Here is a 25,435-nt window from a genome sequence, read left to right on the forward strand (position 1 = left end):
GATTTCCTGAAGTTTTCTATTTAAGTCATTAACTCAATATTGTTTTCCTTTTCACTTGTCATAAAACATCTGTCTCCATAGTAGATTTATTTCCTATTAAGATCAATATGTAGCAAATATTTACTTAAGCTATCAAATAGGATAAAATCCGACTCATTTGTTTCATAAAAGGAGATAAACTTTAATTTTGTTGAATCGATTTGACACGGATGAAATAGATTACTATACTGAATGCCTACTACTACTAATAGTTTAATACTACTATTACTACTTTGTTAAGTATTAATTTAAACTCCAAACCTTAGGTAAATATCATCATACATATTTGTAAATTCATCTGTCAAAGCTAATTTAGGTCATTTGCACTAAAAACCAATGGAATATTCAAGTTTTACATCTTGCTTTCACACATGTATATGTAGCCTCTCTAAATTCTAGTTTGACAAATTGAAAAAAATAAATAAATTATGTATACTGATAAAATATGTAATATTTTTTTTTACAATATTAATTCAATTTAAATTTTGATATAACAAATTCTGTCGTTCTACTTGATATAAAAAGTTACTACCAGTTATTTTACATCAACATAACTTAAACTTAAAAATAAAAGGAAAACTTTAAAAAAGAGGCTTAGACCATCACCACACCTATAAATATCCATTCTCTTCAATATTATCTCCATGTTATCTCCCATGGCTTCCTTCTATTCTTTTTATAAAACAATTCTCTTTACCTTCTTTGTGTTCTTAACCTCTGCTTCTTCATCTTCATCTTCTACTTATTATTTGTCAAACGTAATTGTGAATTCAACAGCTGAGTTTATTAACCATACAGCAATATCCGAATTTCGGATACTGAACCGAAGAGTTTTAGCCAAATGCCCCGACCCGAACCCGTATCTCAGTATAACTACAGCCTCAAATTCAAGCCTTTCTGATGAAGGCTTTGTTACAGTTCATGTTTCTGGTGTTTTGCTTCCTTCAAAAGGCGATTGGGTTGGAATGATCTCTCCTTCATATGCGGAGTAAGTTAAAAAAAGAAATTAAGTTATATATACTGACACTATAAATATTAGTAAATTATTATTGTAGTTTAACATGCGATAACATATTAATTAGTACTATTAATTTTACCAAATTACCAGTTAGTGTTTAATACTGTTTATCATAAAAAATTACCTATAATTACATTTTAAATGGATTGTGTAACTTTTTTTAACATTATCCGTGCATAGAAAACTTTAAATAAAGAAAAAAGAGACTATGTTTTAATTTAAATTCTATTAGACGCTATATTCAATAGCGTGTTCTGTTTTTCTGTAGTATGAATGTAGATTATTGTTGTTGAAAAAATTTCTCTTTTTCCCGAATTAGAAGAATTATGATTACCTTTTATCATGATTTTCAAAAGTACCTTTAAATTATATATGAATATTTGAGGTTCATAACATGTTTTCCTTTATTATTGCCGGTGGGTCATTAGTAAAGCTTTACCAGCAAATAAGAATTCAAAATATGAATACGTGATGGAGAAAGACATAAAACTCAACCAAGTGGTCCAGTACTTTTGACGAAGAGAAAGTATACTACTTATTATTTGCAGTGTAAAGAAAAGAACATGTGAACAATGGAAGAAGTGATATGAAAATATATGTTCTTTATTTGTTACTTTTATTGTGTTCTCTTTTATAGTTAGGATATTTATTGTATTGACATTTCGGTTGTTATACCCCTGTTTTCAGCGTATCAAGTTGCCCTTTTAACGCCATACAATATCAACAGACTGGTGATCTCTCTCAACTTCCACTCCTTTGCCATTATCCTGTCAAGGTATGTTCGCTATAATAAAATTTCAAATTATATATATACAATCATATCACACTATAACAACATTCCTATATAACAGTTATTCACTATAAAAGTTAATTTTTTTCTCGTAATCGATTTTTATATTATGTTATAATATATGTCGTCTGGAACAACACTTCACTATAGCAGCCTAAAAATATCGGATCAAACGAAACTATTATAATGCAGATATTATTGCAAATGTATATTACAATCTTTAAAAATCACTCAATATGGAAAAGATAATAATACTAGAAAAAAGGATGAGAGATGAGAGGTGAGAGATGAAACAAACAATGTGGGAATTATGTGGTAATTGGTAAAGTAGTGGGAATATGCCTACCACTTAAGAGTAGAGCATTTAATAAAGTGTGGGAAGTGGTCTCGCACCCATAAGCGTACGTACCACATTGAAATTGAAATAAATAAGTCATGCAATACCGCCTCCTTAACTAACTATGCATATATTTCGACTTACATTCATTCGCCCCCACTGCCCACCTTTCATTTTTGATCATCATTTAATACGTTCCCATTTTCTATGCCACCCTCTTGTTAGGACATGTTATAATGGGCCGAACTGATTTTTGACGGGTCAAAATAAGTTGAAGTCAATAAATAGACAGATTAATGACCTGCCCAAAAATTACTTTGCCTGATATGAGCTGGATCAAGATATGTTAAAGTTTGGGTTATAGCCCAACCTACTCAACTCTTATCAAATTTTAGTTAATGTATGTTGTTTTCTTATGAATTATTTAATTATCAAATAAGACTTCTTTTTCTTTTGTTATGGTTATATATAACATATCAAACAAAACAGAATTATTTTAAAAATATTTTAGCAAAATTGTTCATGGAATGGACTGAATCAACCCAACTTTAGATAGACTGAAATGGACTGAATCAAGATGGATTGAGTTTACAATGAGTGGGTTAATGAGCAGCCCAACCTTTGTCGGGTTCATGGATAGGTTTGGGCTTAAATTGCCAAACCCTACATATCATCTTCACATTGATAACCTTTCGTGATTGATTTGATGGACGATCTTTTTTCCTAAGAAATATCCTCCGTTATCAAAGTAATTTGTGCGGAACGACTGTTTTACATTATCAAAATTGAATGTAATGCGTTTGGTATGATTCAGGTCATTATTTATTTAATAGGATCTTCTAAAAATATTTTCTTGAAAATGTGTCCCACATTTGGCTGGTGAATGGAAATTTTTTGAACGAAGAATATATATATGTATAAATTAGTAATAATATTAATAGATCGGAGAGTGTTCTGATAAAATTTTGAGTACTAAAAATTAATAATAATATCTAAATTTAATTATTGTTACTTGTTAGTTAGAATAATATTATCAAGTTATTGTAAGCAAACATGACTTCTACCATAAGCTCTGGCAGTAATGGAAGCCATTTTTTTTTTGATGGAAAATATTTTCCTTGACAAGTGACTTTCATTGTACCAAAAAATATCTTAATTATGGTAAAAAAATATTCTCTTTTGCATACCAAACACACTCTACATTGTGATTCACGCAACAACCTGAGTGACATCATCCGTTTGAGAATATGTCATAAGATAATACTTATATATTTAGACAAGGCGAAATTGACATTTGTTTCATGTATGTTTCATGCAGGACTCACTCCTTGAGTTATATAATTTCCAGGCATTTAAATTGATTTTTGTACATTTTCGCTCTTGGATTTCAGATAAATTTGAGTTCTTTCATATTTTATAATTTTACTTTTATTTATTTTTTTTAAAAATAAAATTTCTTCGAGCTAAATGTCACGCACCCCATATAGTAGGTAAAACGTATCAACGTCCACTGCCTTCCCCTACCTTTTAAAACCATGATCTTAATTAGCTAGTTCGTTTAATTTTGTGTAAGAATTTGTAGATTCTTGTAGAATATTTTTCCTATCTTCTTTAAATAGATATCCATCCGACTATTGGAATATAGATAATTCAACTCTATACACTTAATTTCTCTTCCGTTTGCACCACGTCTTGTTAGTTTCTCTTCGAATTCATTGTTTAATCTTTAATTTATGCATATTTCAAATATGTTAGTACCTTAATTATTTAGGGTGCGGAATATGACAACTCATCCAATTTACAGGAACCAAGCTTATTAAAAAGTTTGGTCTTTAATTTGTATTGTTTCTTACTTTTTTAATTTGAAAGATGATTTGGTTATTATGACAGGCACAATATTTAAGCAAAGATCCAGGTTATCTAAGATGCAAGAAGAAAGAGTGCAAGAAATATGTGAAGGGTTCTTGTGTTGAGAGAAGTTGTAGCGCCTCACTCTCATTTCACGTTGTTAATTTTAGGACTGATATTGAGTTTGTCCTCTTTGCTGGTGGATTTGCCACACCTTGCATACTCAAAAGATCAAACAAATTGAGTTTCACTAACCCTAAACAGCCTTTAAATGGCCATCTCTCAAGCATGGACTCAACAGGAACTTCAGTAAGTACGTATATGCATATTAAAGGGAAACGTTCCTTATTAGAAATTTCTTCATTATAGAGTTCAAGCCCGAGACATCTGGTCAAGGGTAGAATCATCTTATCTAATCTCATCCAACAAAAATAGTTGTGTTTCTTGTTATATATGGAAGGGTAAAAAATTGTAGTTACAATAATGAGCCCTATTTCTTATTTTGATTCTTTGGTTCGTTTTAATACCATAAATAATGTTAGTTTGACCATTTGCTTTTTTTTTTCCCTCTCCTACATTTCATCAAATTTAGTTGAGAGTAACATGGGTTAGTGGGGATAAAGCACCTCAACAGCTGCTGTATGGAAATGGAAACTCTGAAATATCAAAAGTTTCAACTTTTACCCAAAAAGACATGTGCAGTAAGTTTCTTCTTCCAATCCCTATTAATTTGTTTTTTTTAAAATTTTATCTGACATGTGTTTTAACTTGTAAGTGGATGAACAAAACCACAATAATGATTTTCTTTTCATTTTAGTTAAACTTAATTAAGCTTATAATTACTAACATCTGTGATGAGTGATTGACAACTAAATAGTTATACGAATAAGATAACTTCATTGCTCGGTACAACTTATCTATTGCCAAGTAAGCTATATGGTTAAGGCTTAAATGAGCTAATTAGCTAATTATATCTTATGGTTGTTGATTTTCTCTAACACTTCATGTTATCAAGCATCAAATTTATTGCCTTTCATCATCATTATATTAATTAGTTTTTGAGCTAGAAAAGCAGAAGCGGGTTCACGCTAGAAAATCACATTCTATATACAAGTTCAAATATATAATATTTGTATATAGAGTAGATATTGAATCTTGGTAAAAAATTTGGCTCTGCCACTAAATATAACCAATATCCATGCTAAAATTCTGTAATTTTGCATGCCCTTTTTGGGCCTAATTTCTTGTAGGAGTTTAAAATTGATTTTTTTTTTGTTTTTTTGGGTAAATCCGAAGGTGCTTTTCCAAAAAGTCCAGCCAAGGACTTTGGGTGGCATGACCCAGGCTTTATTCATTCAGCAGTAATGACAGGACTTAATCCTTCAACCACATACTCCTACACATATGGAAGGTATATATAAGTCATCTCAAAATGAATGTTTGGTTGTCGGATAAAATTTTAAAAATAAAAAAATAAAATATCAATTATAATTTTTGACAACTGTAATCGAAAAATTACGACTATTGTTTTAAAGTCGAAATAAGTAGTCGAATAAGAGCGACTTTTTAATAGTGAAAGATATTTTTCGGTGAAAATATTTTCTTTCCACCAAAAGGGAGATGATTGTCCTCACTTTTAAACGAAAGTCACTTTGTTTCAAAATTATCCTAACTCTTAACGAGAAACATTTCTTTAACTAATATTTAGACGTTAAATCAATCTTCAATACTCAAAATTACATCAAAACACTATTCAGTTTGCTAATATAATTATCAATCTTCAATAAGTGTTTTTCTGTTTGAAAAATAATTCCGATCATATATACCAAACATATATACACGGATATTTTTCTTGTCATTTCCCAATATATGCTAGCTACTACATGTTTTTCGTTTTTTGCTAAACAAATGCAGTGATTCAGCTGGTTGGAGTGGGAAAATAAACTTCAAAACACCACCTGCTGGAGGATCAGATGAGGTTCGATTTCTGGCATATGGAGATATGGGAAAGGCTCCTAGGGATCCTTCTTCCGAACATTATATTCAGGTAATAAAATTAGTCATATGTCACGTACGGTCGCGAATTTTATTTATTATCACAGTAAAGTCACAAACTCTTTTTTGTTACATTAAGGTACATGAATACCAAACTTTAAATAATTTATACATAGTACAATTACTTTAATGTAGCCAGGATCTTTGGCGGTGACGAAGGCTATGGCAGATGAAATATCATCGGGGAATGTAGATTCCATATTTCACATAGGCGACATAAGTTATGCCACAGGATTTCTCGTAGAGTGGGATTACTTCCTTCAACTAATCACTCCAATTGCTTCTCATGTTTCTTACATGACTGCTATTGGCAACCATGAACGGTAATATTCTTTGTTTAAGCTTAATTAATTGAGCAGTATATATATATATATATATATATATATATATATATATATATATATATATATATTCATTTCCATCAGAGATGCTTTTCCGAAAGTAAGTCATTTTTTGGTGTTTGATTGTCACAAAATATTTTTCAGATTTTTGGGCAAAAAGTCGTTTTTCTTCATAATTATCTCTAACTCTTCATATCATTCCTTTAACTGGCCAACACTTAGTCATTAATATTACCAATCTTTAATACTTAAAATTTTCATTAAAACACTTTCCAATTTGTTAAATATTTTTATCAATCTTTAATCCTCAGAAAATATTTTTCACCCTTTCACCACATACAAAATAAATTATTTTCGAAAAATATTTTTTAAAAATAACTCCCATCATATCAAACACTTCCAAACTTTTGTAACTTTTCAGCAAGCATGGCTATCCTACAATCTTATTTAGTGAAAGATGCTTCTTTTGCCACGAATGTGCTAGAGAAGGTTATATCCTAATAAGTCGGGATAGGAGCGATCAAATAAACAGTAATTCATCTTTGCATAAATGAAGAATGAGTTACTTACTCACAGATTGAAGACTTAAATACTAAGAAAAGATCCTTCCGAAACATAAATGCCCGAGAGCATTCAATAAATCTTCTCTTCCTCTATCAACCCCAACCTCGATTTAGTCGGTCATGGGGCTTCCCTCTGCCAAGAATTGAGAGAAGATATTATTTCACTTTTACTCGGTACACAGATTCAAATTAGTCAAATAAAACTAGACGGATCAACTATCTTACTCACAAAAAAAGTCAAGATCTTGAAATTTTCATAAATTTTATAAAATAAACTTTGGTTGGGGGAGGAATATGAACAATGTTCTTATCCTTTAAGTTCAAAAACATTCAGGGATTATGTAGGAACAGGATCAGTGTATGGAACACCAGATTCAGGGGGAGAGTGTGGAGTGCCTTATGAAACTTATTTTCAAATGCCAACTGCAGCAAAGGATAAGCCATGGTACTCCATTGAACAAGGAAGTGTTCACTTCACAGTTATTTCAACAGAGCATAATTGGTCTCACAACTCAGAGCAAGTATAATTCACCATCCAGTTTAGCTTTTTTATACTTGTTATTAATTCCTATTTATTTGCAGATTCTAATTTACTAACTTCTTACCAAAAATATAAATTAATGATCTCTAACAGTATGAATGGATGAGGAAAGACATGGCTTCAGTTAATCGATCAAGAACTCCTTGGCTAATCTTTACTGGGTAAGTGAATATTCTTCATGCAACATTTATCGCCTGTAATTATCTTATAAGTGATCTAATTATGTAAAATTTTTTTACACTATCAGAGCTTATAACTTAAACTCATTTATATAATAGGAGTACTATTTAGTTCAAGATCAATATAGAGTTTTACTATATTAAAGTATTAACATGTAACATGTTGGTAAATGGTAATTATGCTAGTATTTCTCCATCTCGATAAATTATACCCAATTTGACCTATTAAGGTTAAAACATTTGAATTGATTATCATACTGAACAGCTTAGAATCTTAAATGCTGAATACATCAAGTTCAAATCTTGAATCAACTTCTAATACTATTGTAGTGATCTTATGTTAATTTCTTCGTAGGCATCGACCCATGTATTCGTCAGTTAATGGGGTGTTTCTTAAAAGTGTTGATGATGATTTTGTCAAAGCTGTTGAGCCTCTACTACTGGCAAACAAGGTATGCATCTTACGCTATTAAATTGAACTTGTGCACACTCAAAGTTCAAAAACATTTACACTCTAAATGACTAGTTCAAATATATTTCTTGTTGAGTATTTATTGACACTTAGAAATATGTGTCAGGTTGATCTAGCATTATGGGGACATGTTCATAATTATGAGAGGAGTTGTGCAGTATATCAGAAGGAATGCAAAGCATTGCCTACTAAAGGTGCAAGTGGAATTGATACTTATGACAATACCAATTATACTGCACCAGTTCATGCTGTTATTGGAATGGCTGGCTTTAGCTTGGACAAGTTCCCTTCTGATGTAAGCCTAGTCTTGCGCAAAATAATAGAATTTTATTTACTATAACACTAAAGTCACAAAATTATCACATTAAAGTAACTAACTTTTTCGGTACACACAGGCTGATAAGTGGAGTTTGATAAGAATAGCCAAATTTGGATACGTGCGAGTTCATGCAACAACCAAAGCATTGACAATTGAAGTAAGTGATACAAACATGGACTTGTGCATTTTTTGTTACACAATATATGCACGTCTTAGAATTTTCTAAATTTCTCTTTTCCATTTTGCAGTATGTAAATGCAAATACTAGAAAGTTGGAAGACAGTTTTCAAATAACCAGAAGCTGAACAAACAAGAGATGGAAAGAGAATACAATACACTAGCTAGTGCAGTAAAATTATGTTACACAAAGTATAGGGAGAGTTTATTCAAATTCATATAATACTGTCATACATACACATTGACAGTTTTTTATTCTCTTACATTTAGCAACAATAATTGTCTCAATAATTTAATTTTTAGCTTATGCGCTAATTATTCTACTCCTTCTCGATCGAGACCTTTCTTTAATTTGTTGATATTCACTGGCTACAATATTTTAATTGGGCTCGAGAACTCCCGTGTAAGTTGGGTGACACTAAATTTGCTGGGTCGAGAACTCCAATAATTTGTATTTTTAATAAAAGTACTTCATTACTTTATTCACACTATTAATGTTTAGGTTGAATGCTCAGATTCTTTCACATAGCAACATAATTAACATTTAGTAAGCTCATTTTTTCGCTTATAAGTGTAACGACCCGACCGGTAGTTTTGAGTTCTAGCACGTCGTTCGACGGTTTGAGGCCTTGAGTAGCTTCACTTCGGGTATTATGACTTGTACGTGTGGTCGGAATTGAATTTCTGGAAGTTTGGAGTTGATTTGGAAAGAAAATTCTAATTTTGGAAGCTTTAAGTTGGAAGAATTGACTAAGGTTTGACTTTTGAGTAAACGACTTCGGAATCGAAATTTGAAGGTTCCAACAAGTTCGTATGATGATTTTGGTCTTAGGAACGTGTCCGGATGTCGATTTGGAGGTCCGCAGGTCATTTCAGCATCAATTGGCGAAAGTTGGAAATTGAACGAGTTTGGAAAGTTTGACCGGGAATGAACTTTTGATATCGGGGTCGGATTCCAATTCCGATTCCGGAAGTGGGAGTAGGTCTGTAATGTCAATTATGACTTGTTTGCAAAATTTGAGGTCAATCGGACTTGATTTGATAGGTTTCGACGTCGAATGTAGAAGTTTGAAGTTCTAAAGTTCATTAAGTTTGAATTGGGGTGCAATTCGTAGTTTTAGCATTGTTTGATGTGATTTGAAGGCTCGCCTAACTTCGTATTGTATTTTGGGACGTGTTGGTATATTTGGTTAAGGTCCCCAGGGCCTCGAGTGAATTCTGAATGATTAACAAATTAAGTTTTGGACTTAAGAAATGCTGAAGCTGGGCAGCAACTGGTGTGATCGCTTCTGCGATGTCTTGATCGCAGAAGCGAGGTTGAGCTCGCAGAAGTGAAATGGGAAGGGGCAAGGCAGTGGTCGCAGGTGTGAAGATCTCACATGTGGAATTTCAGAAGCTAAAAATGAAGACACAGAGGCTGCTGGTCCGCAGATGCGCAATTGGCCATCGCAGAAGTGCCTGCGCTGAAGCAAAAACGCTTCCGCAGATGCAAGGTCTCAGCTGGGTAGTGTACTCCGCAGATGTGCATTTTGGCTTGCAAAAGCGAGGCCGCATATGCGCAAATATGTCCGCAGAAGCGAAAACTGGGCAACACATAACGGGATCGAACTTGGGTCATTTCACCATTTTCATTTGGGATTTTTGGACCTCGGTTCTTAGGCGATTTTGAGAAGTTTTCATCATGTAACACAAGGTAAGTAATTTTCCACTTGTTGTGAGCTTAATGTAAGGCTTATATGTGGATTCAAGGAGGAAAATTTAGGAAAATTGTGGGATTTTGGTAGAAGACCCAGAATATAAAATTTTGGATTTTGACCACGACTTTGAAAATGGAATTAAGAATAAATTACATATATGAGTTAGTAATGTTATGGGTATGGTTTATCTTCAAAAAATTTCGGAATCCGGGCACTTAGGCCCGCAGGTTGACTTTATTTACTTTTCGAGCGAAATTGAGAATTGTTTAAATTGATTAATTATGGGTATTAGAGTATATTTTGATTAGTTTGCACCTTGTTTGACTAGCTTTGGATCGACAGGTATCGGTTTGAGGTGTTAGAGAGGCTTTGGAGTTGGTTATGGAATTTCAGAGCGAGGTAAGTATCTTGTCTAACATTGTGAGGAGAAACTACCCCTAGGTGATATTTATTGTTATGTGAAACTAGTTGCGGGTGTTATGTACGCACGAGGTGACGAGATTCCGTACGTACCTAAAGCATGTTTATGTCTGTGCAGACTTAGGATCTTATTTTGTAATATTTGAATTATTTGAACTCATGTTGCTAGCTTAATTAATTGAGGTTATAAATGAAATTGATTTAGAAATAAACATTTGTATACCAGGCCAAGCCTTAACACTTTGAGTAGTGCGCAGGTTATTTGAGAAGCGGTAAAGATTATATTTATTTTGTACCCATGTACGGTATTGTAAACACTTATCTCGTAATTCGGTAACTTTCTTCCTTTTCTTGTGGAGCGGGCCAAATGCCTCGGCAGTATATAGATGCATCTATAGTTAGTGCCGCACAACCCTCGGCAGTGTACACATTATTTCGGATCGGACCGAACGACCTCGACAGAATCGTGCGTTATATCGCTAGTAGTCCGACTATTCACGAGCGAGTCTTTCCACGGATGCCCGACATTTTATGGTATTTATTATATATTTGGTATTAACACTTGGCATTTTTTGAGATATTATGGTAGAGTACAAGATCGAAAAGTTTATGCTTTAAAAGAAATAATTGGGAAACCATGAGATTACAGATTTACTCTACTATTGCCTTGCACTTCATATCTGTCATGAATTATTATACTATTTACTTAGACCTCTAGTAAGTGTCGATATCGACCCCTCGTCACTACTTCTCCGGGGTTATGCTAGATACTTACTAGGTACGCGTTGATTTACGTACTCATGCTATACTTCTGCACTAAATGTGCAGGATCTGACATGTTCATTGATGATCACCTTGGTGCGTAGGCGCACCTGTTGAGGAGACTTCACATGAGCTGCATATTAGGCTACGCAGCGTATTCCACCGAGTCTCCATTATACTATTTATTTTATTCTGTCTAATTACATTCAGGACAAATATTGTATTATTATTGTACTCCTTAAAAGAATGCTCATACACTTGTGACACCAGATTTTGGTGGTTCCTACGGGTTGTTCGTTATTGTAGTTGTGTAAATTCTAATTCATACGATTTAATTAAGGAAAAATTATGATTTCAAAAAAATGGATAATTAAGTTGATCAATCACCGTTGGCTTGCCTGACGGCGATGTTGGGCGCTATCACGACCTTTAGTGAATTTTGGCTTGTGATAGCTTGGTATCAGAGCATTAGGTTCACTTAGGTCTCTTAAATCATGAGCAAGTCTAGTAGAGTCTTACGGATTGGTACGAAGACGTCTGTATTTATCTTCGAGAGGCTACAGTGCTGTTAGGAGCACTTCCCTTCTTGATTTCCTCATCGTGCGATTTGATTCCATTGAGGCTGGTGCCTTTGTTACCTTCCTACTCAATCTTATGCGGCGTGAAGCGCTTGTTATCAATTAGGCGCTGAGTAGTGGTATTGATCCTGTGGACGTGGTGCATGATGTTTTTCCATACGTGTTCGGGCATGCTATTATCGTCGCCTTGCGGAAGGGTGTTCTGTAATTTCAATTCAGTATCGGTACTTCCTATGGTTTTGAGGTTATGCACAGATTGTTATGATGTTCATGCGTTGTTATCGCACAATGTTGGTGTAAGGTAGGGTGCTTGTTTATATGTCGAGGCAGTGAATGACTTGAAAAGAGGATTTCTCAATGCACGATTTAGAGGTTCAACATTTAATTCCAGCAGAGGAAAGGCAATTAGACTATGGATGATTATGCTTTGGTTGATGGAGTAACGAGACTTGAAATTTTTGAGCTTGGTGGATATTTTGTTGTGATGTGGTTTCCTCGTCCTTCTTTGAACGCATTACGGTTTGCCGACATTATGGTCTTCTTTGATTTTGCCTTCGGGGCAGGGTGTGGTGAAATGGTACCTGAGAAGCGGTTGTGAGAGATAGTAGGGTGTAGCGGTTTTAGAATCGAAAGAGTGTTTCTAGTGTTGATGGCTCGAGAAAGATGATCTTCTAGGAGGTTTAGAGTTGGTAGCAATTAATTAGATCTAGTGCTACAATTATGGATTTGATTTGAGGAAACATTTGGGAACCGAAGTATGAGGAAGGACATGTCGGGAGGTGTCTAGCGGCAGATGAGTTACTAGCAGGTCGAGTATGAGAAGCGGATGTCGAGAAGTTGCTTAAAGGAGATAGTTTGACCGAAGTAGGAGTGGCAGAGTAGCATATGGATCATATGGAAGGATAACCACGTACCTTGAGGAATATTTGAGTGATTTGGAAGGCATAGTGGGAGTGACTAGGTCCACGAATTATAATTGGAATGGTGGTTACTGTATAGAGAAATATTGAATATGGCAGAGAGGAGTTTGCTTGAAATAAAGAGGGGTGTGAAGATTTTATTATCGTTACGGATGCAACATAGTTTTGAGTTTGGAAGGTACTGTTGAACTTTTAGTTGATGTCAGCGGGGAAGGAACATGCTTGTACAACTGGTGGATGAGCATGGGCTCAGGAGAATTTACTGATTATGTAGTAGTTGTAACCAGTGCAACATCGTTGGAAGATGTCAGCATGGAATTCCACAGGTGGGTTATCTCCTGTGGGTAGGTTAGCGGTTGCGTGATATTGACGAAGCTTCTGCGAATAATACTACTTGCTACCCGGTAAGAGGTCAAATATGTGATTGTGACTGATGATTCAGAATGTTCATGAAAAGCTTAACCAAAGACTTCGAGAAATTTGGCGGGTTAACGGTACGAGATCATGGTAAATGAGAAGGAGGGATCGTTGTGGGCTCTACATTATGTGATGGTAGCTTAAAGATAAGTGGGGGAGACCCACCGTCTACGATTGGATCGCGTGGATGTCGTCGTGTGCAATTTCTGGTTATCGGTGCATTAGTGGATTATTTGTGACTAAGAAAAGGAAACATTAGGGGTAATTTGAGCAGAGAAATTGATAAATGTGTGTTATATTCCGCCTTATCGATTCATGTATAGGTTTTGGGAAGATTCAGAGTTTACGCTTTGTGGATGTGATGTACAAATAAAGGAATTCATCCGGTTGCTTCTTTCAGAGGGTGTTCATGCTCTAGCAGAGCATTGGAGTTTGGTTATGTTCGAGATCAGGTCAGAGTGGGTGACTCTCAACCACGGTCCTAGTGGATTCAAGAATTTAAGTGCATTGCTTAAGAATTTCGGGTCTGTTGTGTGGTTAAGGATCGAGTTTTTGCAGTGGATTGTGAACGGAACTTGGAATGTTCTATGTCATCATCGGGTATGCGACACAATATTCGAGTAAAGGAAGAAATAGCTTCGAATTCGCGGAAGGTCTTGCAAAATGAGCATACCAATTGAAGATGCTATTGTGCGCTTGAGAAGGGTATGAGATGGTTCATGGGCATTGAGACGATGTGGTCTCGCAATTTGGCTCACTCGGGATGAGTGTGGATTGAGTTCATTATGTTGTGAATGGAGATATTATTATTTCTAAGTCAGGTCAAGAGTAAATTGAAAGAAGTTGGATCAGTTAGTAATAGTTAAATCAGCATGATTGTGGCAATACATGTGGTTTGTGGTTGTACATATGGGCTTGATTGACACCACAACTTGATTGATTTGGGGGAGTAGGGGGGTATTTGATTCAAATGGCCTTGTGGTGTAAATAGATTCCGGAAGAGTCATGACAGTTTAGATCATGACTTGAGGGCTGTATTTCCTGCGGTTTGGGAATTTAGTTGCGTGTTGCATTGGTTCATTTGCAATGAGCTAAGTGAAAGGTTTCTAGCCAATGAGGTGGTTATTTTACTAGTAGTTCAAGGGTTATGGTGAATGCGTGTATTATCGCGTAGCGGCACGATAAATGCAGTGAGAGGCACGTGAATTTGAAAGTGGAGGATTTAGGTTACGGTTCGGTGTTGATAAGAATGTCACGAGCTTGGATGAGCAGGGAAGAATTAAGATGTTTAGAGTAAGCTGGCGTTATCTTAGTGTCGCCTGAGAATGGCGTTATATGGAAGAGGCATTGTGTATCGATTTGCGGATTATTATTTGCCTTACATAATTAGTGCGGTTAGCTGTATGGATGTGCATACTTTGCTACCTGGTGCAGAAGGTCATGTGAGTGAACCCCATGGGGATATTTGTATAAGTGTGGCATGTTAGTCCATTGATTGTTAAAGATTAAAACCAAGTATGGAGGTTATGGTAGTATCACAAATGCGAGCGTTTATGCTTGAGATGCGTTCTGTTCCTTGGGTTGTGGACCCTGTGAGTTTGTTTCGGATTGGACGACTATTCGTGTGTGATGAATAGGGCCATTGTGGATCCTTGAAAGGTTTTTTGCCTAGTATGGGATGATCGGAATCGGCTTGAGGTCTGTTGGTGGGCCTAATGTGAATGTGTGCCCTACGTCAGGTCGGACGTATTCATTCATCATAGCATTACTTACGGAGGAGTCATCAGGGATTGGATGTTATGCATGTCATCAGTTATTCCATGTAAATCTCTATTGTTCCATGTGAGTTGTGAGGCGGCTTGATTATTCGCACACTTGTTGAGGTCCCGTGTAGCTTGTGGTGTTATATGAGTAGATGGATCTCGAGATGCAGGTCATCATTGCACCTTAGTTGTGCTTGGGTTTCGTAGCGTATGGCGCTATCCGTCTCCCCAAGATTTGTATTATGCGCTTGGCGTGTTTGTGGTCGATATTTGGGCATTTCGTAACTATGAGCGTTACGACTTGATATGTGTTTTCTTCTTGATTATTATGTGCAGATTGGGTGACACGCCGGTGTAACGACCCGGCATGTCGTTTTGTGTATTACAACCTCATTCTCCCATTTACTGCTCAATTTATGCTTTCTAGTTGTTATGCGACTCGTCGGGGTGATTGGTTCGAGTCCGGTGAGGTTTTGAAATGAATTTGAACACTTAGTTCCAAGGTTTAAAGCTTAAGTTAAAATAGTGATCGGATGTCGACTTATGTGTAAACGACCCCGGAATAGAGTTTTGATGATTCCAATAGTTCCGTATGCTGATTTTGGACTGAGGAGCGTGTCCGAAAAATTATTTGGAAGTCCATAGGTAAATTAGGCTTGAAATGACTAAAAATACAAATTTTAAGTTTGGAAGTTCGGGGAGTTAACTTTTTAATATCGGAGTGGGAATCCAGTTCTGATAATTTTCATCACTCCGTTATGTCATTTATGACTTGTGTGCAAAATTTGAGGTCAATCGGAATTGAATTGATAGGTTTCGGCATCAAATGTAGAAGCTGGAATTCGTTAGTTTTCGTTAAGCTTGAATTGGGGTGTGATTGTGATTTTAGCATTGTTTGATGTGATTTGAGATTTCAACTAAGTTCGTATGATGTTTTAGGACTTGTTGGTGTATTTTATTGAGATCCCGGGGGCCTTGGGTGAGTTTCGGATGGTTAACAGAATAAATTTTGAACTTGGAATTTGGCTGGAATTTTTCTGATACTTGTGTCTAGTTTCGTTCTTCGCGTTCACGGGTGGGTTCTCGCGTTCGCGATGGGAAACTTGAGGCAGGTAATATTTGATCTTCGCGTTCGCGAGAGGGGTCTCGCTTTCGCGAAGAGGGGCTACGGTCAGGCGAGGTTGTTCATCGCGTTCGCGATTGGGTACCACGTTTGCGAAAGGGAAAATAGTGTCACACCCCTTTTATCCCCCCCTCCCCCCCCAAATGATGTGTATGTGTGGATTGTGAGTTAAAGAGTTTCTCCAATTAAAGTGACAAACTTGAATAGAGATTATTTTATTTACAGAGTCGCCACTTGGAATTGATCTTTTGGGTGTTCCAAGTCACCTTTTAATTGAATCCCTAGTCAAAGGAAGATTTGACTCTATTATTATTGGTCTGCAAAAATAAAGTTCGGGTAAGGATTTTTGTTGACCGGGGAGAAGGTCTAAGGCATTTCCCTAGTCTCGTGGTTCTAGTACGGTCTCTTTATTGACTACAACTTGGCTTGAATTAATTTTTGATAAACTATGATTATTGGTTTTCATATTTTATCTATCCGCTTTTAAAATATGGAATTATCTTTGAAACGAATCACGTGTGTGAATCCATTTTATTTATTGTGCCAAAATTATGCCACGCGTATGTGTACACAATTAATAGCATTTTGTATTATATTAAGATTGTTTTGGCCAAAGTTGCGCGAACACACATTTCGGTTTTAATTTTGGAAATCACAATTATGTCACGTGAACAAATACATAATCGCGATAAATTCATTAAAAGCACGCCTAAAGCACTCTAAGAGGTGTTCATTATTCTTCCTAAACTTTGAGATTATTATAAGGTCATGCATTTTGAAATTATTTGTGAAAATAAATGTAGTAGATTAGCTATGGAAAGGTGAGTTAGCCTAAGAATATTTAACAATTGGGACAACTAGAGCTCTTATATATATTAAACAACTAGACTTGAACATTTGGCCCATTTACCTTGTCGGCTTCAACATAAAAGCTTTTGACAAGTATCTTTCTTAACTTTCACTAGATGTCACACCTCTTTTTTCCCGTAACCCTTATTACGAGGTTGAGTTAGAAGAGTGTTTTCAATAGAAGTGACGCTTTGAAAAGGGATTATTTATTATTTAGAGTCGCCACTTGGAATTGAGTTTTGGTGTTCCAAGTCACCTTTCATTGAATCCCTTATCAAAAGGAAGATTTGACTCTTAATTTATGGTCTACAAAAACAGAAGACTGAGTAAGGAATTCTGTTGATCGAGGGGAAGGTGTAAGGCACCCTTCGAGTCCTGTGGTTCTAGCACGGTCGCTTTATTGACTAATGTAAGGCTTAAATCAATTTCTAGCTATTCTTGTATTTTATTGATTATGGATTATTTATTACCGCCTAATTAATTATTATATTTTATTAATTGTGTTCACCAAGATGCAAGATGCACACAAGGTACTTCTTTGAAATAGAATGTTAAACCAAGGTGCGGAATGTACACATGGTCAAAATATAATTATTTTAGAATTAAAGGTGCCGAGACGCGGAATGCGCACATGATCTTTTTATTGCTTAAGCATATCAATTCAAGGTTCGGGTATGAACACATGGGTTAATATTTAAAGTACAGCTAAAGTTTTTCTAGCGTTTTAGAGTATTTCAAATATTTACTTTTATAGATCTGAGATATTTCTTTAATTATTTATTTATTTTACTCTTTCTTTTTTCTTTTGCGACGAGTCTTGAATTAATTCGCGACGAGCCTCACTCCCTCGCACAATTGTTATTTTCACTCTTTCTTTCTTTAATTTACTAGACAAATCCCCTTCATATTAGATGACCAATATAAACAGACAAACAACTATGTATTCGAGACAATCATGAACTCAAACAATTAACAACAAGAAAGAAAGACATAAGAACGAGTAAACATAATACTAGCCCAAGCCGAATTTCTTAGTGTCCATTTCACAAAGTTTGTACTTAATTCAATTTAATATTTTATCTTAAACAAATAAACTCATTTACCAAATAAATCTCATGAACGAAACAAGGAACAAACAATATAATATTCCTTCAAAATCCTTAACCAAATAAAACAATCAAATGGTTTAACATAAGAAAACAACAAACAACATTCAACTAAAAATAGTAAAGATTGGTGGAAATAATGGAACTTTAATAACGTAAAACTTTCTGACTTTATAAACAAAATTCTCCACAGGAATTTTTTGCGCAAAACACAACAAGATTTGAATCAAACTGATAAACCGCATCGGCGACCTCGAAACCGATCGAACTCAACCAACTGAACCTTGGACAAACATCATGGTGTTTCAGTGATTTTGGGATGAGCTTTATGGATGTTTTGAGCTGGTTTTAGGTGAGTTTAATGGTGAAAACTGGGCTGGTAAATGTGAAGATTGGCAGCTCTTCAACGGCTGCATTTTCATGGGATTTGGGGATGTTTTAAAAAAGGAAAATAACTAGTTTTGGCGTGAGAAATAGAGATGCTTTTATGGCTGAAATTTCTTAACTTTTGCTATAGAAAGCTTCAAGCGCAGAAGCATACTTTTTTGTTTTCTCTGCCTTCGTTTTCTCTCCTTGTTTTTACGTTTTTCTTTTTTTGTTCTTTCTTTTGTGTTTATATATAAATGAAAGGTGATTATGCATTCATAGATATGGGTATTGATGAGATCGTGTGCGTGTGATGTTGTGTGTGGGGTGAGCGATGGGAAAGTTAGGGAGTGTGGGGGTGAGAAACGTGAGGATGGTGGGGAGTTTTGGAGGTTACAGATGTGGGATTAGTGATTAAATTAAGATCTTTTTCTCTATTTTATTTTTATTGTTAAGAGATATAAAATAAAATATAAAGATAAGAATATTAATTATCTATTTTTAGACCAATACAAATATATACTTGGACTATGATTTAAATGACACTAAAATTAAATTAAAAGTTACTAGTCTACTTATTAAGATCCTAATTTAAAAAAAAAAACATATTGTTTTTGTAAATTTTCTTCTATTTAAAAATAGAAACAAAACATATACTCTAAGAACATGCAATTATTTTTTGTAGTTTTTAATTTTTAATTTTTTTTATAAAACTTATAAAGAGTATGATAAAAATTTAAAATATTAAGATTAGACCTAAAAGAAATATTTATACTAAAATAGTATAGAACTCGGGTGGGGTCAAAAATTTGTTGTTCATAGTATGCCCCTCTTTGCTTGGAAACATGAAGAGTTTTTAGGCAAAGAAAATGAACAAGGTGACTGATATTTAACCTCACTATTATTTAAAAAAGGAAAGAAGATAAACGAAAAAGGTGCGACCGAGCCTTGATTTTTGGCAGCCTACATATCCCGGGTTATAAGGGAATCAGGTCACATATAGTTCAAGTGAAAGAAGAGTGATGGAGTATGCTTAGAGGGAGAGTCGAGTGAAGTTCCGTCGAGGTTCCGATCTACGGTTCTACTATTACATCAAAATGAAAAGAAAATCACATACTCTTGAAATCTAAGAGTTACAAAATTCCTATCTAAATGCCATCTGGAATCTTGTCTTGATTCTTGACCTGCTTCCCCCATTGACTTTAGACTGAAACTTGATGCTCTCAATGTAAAAGACTATGAAATATTCTCACAGGCCTGCTTCTTGATCAGGTGATAAAAAGATGGATGTTGAAATTCTATGTCTCAGCATGCATTATGTCAAAGCTGGTTCGGCTGGTGGTTCGGCTGGTATTGAGATCTAACGTTCCACTTTCTCTGGCGAGAGATGGAATCTTATTTTTGCACATCCAATCCGTACTTTGCAGAAAAACCTGCAAACCATCAGAAACAAGCAAAACGAACAAAAATTTTCTGTCTCAGTTTACACTAGAAAATTTTTGCGAGTATTTAAAAACACAATAAACTATCTTTGCTATTGCAAAATAAAGAATTGAAAAATAAATGAGATTTCTTTTTTTGTTTTTTTTTGTTTGATAATAGGGGATGTCGTACCCTATGTTAACAAGATGGAAGGCAACCAGGGGATGTAGTACCCTTTGTTGGTAATAAGATGAGGTTCGTGGCACTCTGAGATGCTACTAGGGAATGTCGTACCCTACGTTGGCAAAAAGTAATGCAGCCAGGGGATGTATTACCCTATGTTGGCAATAAGATGAGGCCCGTGTCACTCTGATATGCTACTAGGGAATGTCGTACCCTATGTTAGCAATGGGATGAGGCTCGTGGCACTATGAGATTCTACTAGAGAATGTCGTACCCTACGTTGGCAAAAAGTAATGCAGCTAGGGGATGTAGTACCCTGTGTTGGCAATAAGATGAGGCTCGTGGCACTCTGAGATGCTACTAGGGAATGTCGTACCCTATGTTGGAAAAAAGTAATGCAGCCAAGGGATGTAGTACCCCATGTTGGCAATAAGATGAGGCTCGTGGCACTCTGAGATGCTACTAGGGAATGCCGTACCCTATGTTGGCATATAAAATGCAACCAGGGGATGTAGTACCCTGTGTTTGGCAATAAAATGAGGCACGTGGCTCTCTGAGATGCTATTAGGGAATGTCGTACCCTATGTTGGTAATAAAATAAGGCTTGCAGCGTTCTGAGATGTTACTAGGGAATGTCGTACCCCATGTTGGCACAAAATAAATGCAACCAAGGGATGTAGTACCATGTGTTAGCAATAAGATGAGGCTCGTGGCACTTTGGGATGCTACTAGGGAATGTCGTACCCTATGTTTGCAATAAGAAATGCAACCAAGGGATGTAGTACCCTATTTTGGCAGAGAGTAATGCAACCAGGGGATGTAGTACCATGTGTTGAAGATAGTGTATTGATTCCCTATAATGAAACTAAAAATAACATGATTACATGAATATTGGAAGAAAATCAAGGATTTGAGGACTTCACTTGGTGGTATTCGTCTTTTCACGAACTGTTTCCTAAAATTGTTATGTTCCTGTTCTGAACAAAGAAAGATTCATTAGTTTTAAAATGGTGGTCAGTTTGTGGCCTTGATTTCTTGGGTGACTTGACCTTGCGTCCATTATACTTGTTAGAAAAACTGACTCCGTCGATGATTGTACAAATTGCCGGGAGATTCTGTCTTTTCTTTCTGGAGATCTTCTTTCTCAACATCAAAACCTAACCATTTTACGCCTATCACCATTTGTGTTCATGGTGCAAACAACATTGCTCCCAAAATAACTTTTAACTGAGTAACTTTTGTTGACCCTTGAAACATTATTCAATCCTTCAAGCCTTTTGTTCGTCAGAAAAAATCACAGATGGCTTTATGCCTTTGCCCATACGGTTTATGCCCAGCAATCTTTGCTTTATATAACGGGAAAACTGTAACCAGTTTTGCAGCCTTTTCTTTGCTTTGCTTTGACAAAATTAGACTAAAAGGGACTCAAAAAAGTAATGTGAAAGAAAATAAGAAGGTGAACTAATAGGTATTACAACTTAATCAAGAAGTGTCCCTTTTAGAGGAAAGAATAAGAAAGGACTTATCTGGAGGAAATATGGTGACTTCAATGAACATGACATGCACTTTGGACTGGATTCCCGATCCGTTTGAACCGTCTAATTCTCAAAATCTATTGTAAACTTAACTTTGAAACTTAGTTCTTTGTCTTGACCATGCTTGTGTCGGGATGTACGAAGCCTTAAATCGATCAATGATGCCCTTTGTGGATTTTCACTAATTGATCTCTCTCATTTGCCTTTCTCTCAACTCACTATTGCCTTATAGTGCCCGTGAAGATTTTCACTAATAAGACTCTCTCATTTATTTTCTCTCTCTTCAATGGCTGAGGCATTACCCGTAGTATATTGACTTAGCATTCTCGAAAGTTGATCAGAAGGTCTTAGCAGGGAAAGGTAAAAAGAACTATTCAACTGAATTATAACTTTTGGAACCATTTTGATGGAACAACCATCGAAAATATAATAAAATCATGCCCCAATTTCTTTGAATACTGGGAAAATGTGGATTTTTGTTTTGTTTTTTCTTCTGTTTTGTTTTCTTTTGCTTATTTTCTTTTTTCTTTTCCTTTTTTTTCTTCTTTCTCTCTCTTTTTTTTTCTTTTCTTTTTCTTTCTCATTACATACAAGGTTCCAAAGAGGGTGGCCAAGAAAAAAGTATCTGGCTCAAAGGGTTAGCAAAGGGTTAATAGTATTTGGGTAGTGAGAATGAAAGCCTTCGTCATCCCAATCAAAGAGCATTAAAGTTGCGTAAAGGGTCAAACATAGTACCTTTTGACCTTGTCTGCATTGACAGTTGTATCAGGAACATTTCCTTCGATGTCTCCCAAATACAGTACTTCCTTTTGTTAGCACTCTTGTTACAATGTATGGACCTTCCAATTTGGGGCAAATTTTCCTTTAGCTTTCTCGTGATGCGGAAGAATACGCCTCAGAACGAGTTGCCCTACTTTAAATTTTTTGGGCCGCACTTTCTTGTTGTAGGTACGGGCCATTCTTTGTTGGTACAACTGCCTGTGGCAAACTACAGTCAATCGCTTTTCATCAACCAAAGTCATTTTCTTCAATCGGGTCTTGACTCAATCTTCATCCTCGAACTCGGTTTCAACAATGATCCGAAGAGAAGGAATTTCAACTTCTACTGATATCATGGCTACAGTGCCATAAACTAATCAGGTAAGGGTGGTTTTCATTTGGACTTGGTTTAGGCTTGTTGTCCCTTCTTTGTTTATTTTCTTACAAGCCTTATCTTTGGCACATTCTACTTCTTGATTCATTATTTCAAGGTCTGACATCGTTTTAGGATCTGGGCATGAAGTCCGCAAGCATGTCATGTTATTAAAATCTGCATTAACAAAAATTGAAAAGAGAATAAGAAACGTGACAAGATTAATAAAAGAGACATTCATGGATGATGAAATATTGATTTCATTTATTTGAATTTTATATGTAAACAAAATAGAAGGGTTTACATCAGAAAGTAAGATAGTAAAGTAAAGGAATTCGGATTACACCCTGAAATAACCCGAAATATAGAAAAGATAGCAAGACCTGCTACCAACATTCCCACCTGATAGGGAAAGTTTCAGGTTTGGCGTCCATTTTTAGGTTTCTTTTCTATTGCGGCAATGGCTACAATGGCTTTTAGAGCCGGATCAAATTCTTCAATTGCCCTTTTGAGGGTCTAACAGTCCTCTGTATCATGTCCTATTACTACAGAGTGGTATTCACATCTAGCATCAGCTTGGTGCGAGGGGGACTCAGGATTTGGCCGGTTCAGGGCCACTGGCTGCAGCAGACCTAGCCCGATTAGCTTTTGAAACAAACTTGAATATGATTCACCTATAAGAGTGAACTGATTCCTTCTGAGGAGCTCTCTTGGGCGAGGATTGTATTGGGGAATATTTGGTTGGGGATTATATGGAGCTTGGTAGGGACGAGCATTTCTGGGAGGTGGAGCTCGGTTTTGTGTATAATGTCGTGGCCGCGTGTAAGGTTGCGCGTTTATCACCGCATAGAGAGGAAGTTCCACGGCATAAACAATATCTTGATGGGGATAATATTGTTGTGGGACCTTAGAAAGCATATATGATTGGTTGAATGACCTGCGGGCCCCCTTCGAGCTCAAAGCCATCATGGCTCCCTCTTCCCTCCTGTTTCTGTTTATTAAACTCCCCGAACCATTCTCAACGGTCTGTGATGTGGCCTTAAAGGCAGCATGACTCAAGATTTGGCCCCTTTTAAACCACTTTCGACAATCTCTCCAATTTTGACAGCCTCGGTGAACGGATTACCCATAACGGACATCATGTTCTGGAAGTAGTCCGCCTCTTGGGCCTGTAGGAAGACCGTAACCATTTTTGCTTCATCTATTAGAGGCTTTACCTTGGCGGCTTGCTTGCTCCATTTGACAGCATTCACGGAAAGTTTCCGCAGTTTTCTTTTTTAAATTGGACAAAGAGTTCTCTTTTTGTATTTTTTCACTCTTGCTTTCTTTTATTTTTTGTTGTTGTTTTTCGCTCTTTGTTTTTCTTTATTATTTTTGTCACTCCTTTCTTCTTCTTTTTTCACTCAGTTTATTTGATGGCAATGATCGAATCCGATGGGGATTGCCTACGTATCATGACGCCGCATGAATCAGATCTTGCGTAGTTCGGGAATACTGGGAATAAAGTACATAAGCTAGCTCTTATTTTTTCTTTGGGAATTTTTGAAAAGAAGACTTCTTAAAGGAGAAAGAAAATATATTTTTTAGATTTAGATTGATATTTCTTTGAATTTTTGGAAGAAAGACTTCTAAAGAAGGAAAAAATATATTTTTGGATTTTGATTTGCAAATTTATTTTTTTTCGAATGAAAGACTTCGGGAAAAAAATATTTTTTGATTTAATGATTTTTTTTGAATTTTCTAAGGAACGAATTCTAAGAAGGAATTAAGCAAAGAAAAAATATTTTTAGATTTTTTAAAAATCAGGGGTCGGAACCGATGCGGTTTGCCTACGTATCTCACATCCGGTGAGAATCAGACCCGCGTAGTTCGGTTTAAATAAATAATAAAAAATATTTTAAAAATTATGATTTTACACATTAGAACCCTTCAAAATTTTATTTTTAAAAAAATGGGTTTTTTTATGAAAATTTTAAGGAAATTTTCTCTTTCTCTCTTCCCTGTTCAATCAATCTATCCTAAAGCCGGTCAACATTTCAGTAAATCCTACCAAATAATGTTATATGTAGCATAGAAAAATGAACATGTTGGTCTGAAAAATTGGTACCTGTCCTAGACGGGCCCGACCCCTGTGCCGAGTCCCGCTAAGTCCAATGCACATGATGCAAATAAAGCATAGCCTACTAGGGATATTCATTGCTGGTGGGTTGTTCTTCTAAGTTTTCAAATCCTAAAGGAGATGGTATCTAGACCTGGCTTACTCGGGTGGATGACCCGAGCCGAGGAGCGTCAAGCGTCACCAGTAATAGAACAATACTGGCTAGCTAACGGCTCTCCCGCCTAAATATGTGTGACTAAATCCTTCACCAGAAGCTGGTAGGCTAACTGGCTTTATCTCAAGATAAAAATTTTGTGATGCTGGTAGGCAAACACAACATAACTACCAATCAGAAGACTCAGAGGGGTACGGGAGAGGATACAAT

The 25,435-nt window shown here is 35.8% G+C and overlaps 1 protein-coding gene across 1 annotated transcript; it reads left to right on the plus strand.

Moving 5' to 3' along the window:
* The first annotated feature begins 670 nt into the window (after positions 1-670).
* LOC104088885 (nucleotide pyrophosphatase/phosphodiesterase-like) lies at positions 671-9,002 on the plus strand. Its single transcript, XM_070187374.1, has 13 exons — positions 671-1,027; positions 1,745-1,832; positions 4,075-4,341; positions 4,625-4,733; positions 5,329-5,443; positions 5,947-6,079; positions 6,223-6,410; positions 7,326-7,512; positions 7,626-7,693; positions 8,067-8,163; positions 8,290-8,478; positions 8,579-8,659; positions 8,751-9,002. Exons 1-13 carry the CDS (start codon positions 684-686, stop codon positions 8,805-8,807), a joined length of 1,923 nt encoding a protein of 640 aa, XP_070043475.1. The 5' UTR covers positions 671-683; the 3' UTR covers positions 8,808-9,002.
* Positions 9,003-25,435: the final 16,433 nt, after the last annotated feature.

Source organism: Nicotiana tomentosiformis, chromosome 1 (genome assembly GCF_000390325.3).
Source record: "Nicotiana tomentosiformis chromosome 1, ASM39032v3, whole genome shotgun sequence".
Lineage (NCBI taxonomy): Eukaryota > Viridiplantae > Streptophyta > Magnoliopsida > Solanales > Solanaceae > Nicotiana > Nicotiana tomentosiformis.

Coding starts and splice junctions, on each gene's coding strand:
- LOC104088885 (XM_070187374.1), top strand. CDS start 684: ATGTTATCTCCCATGGCTTCCTTCTATTCTTTTTATAAAACAATTCTC. Junction 7,513..7,625: donor GGTCTCACAACTCAGAGCAA/GTATAATTCACC, acceptor GATCTCTAACAG/TATGAATGGATGAGGAAAGA. Junction 7,694..8,066: donor CCTTGGCTAATCTTTACTGG/GTAAGTGAATAT, acceptor ATTTCTTCGTAG/GCATCGACCCATGTATTCGT.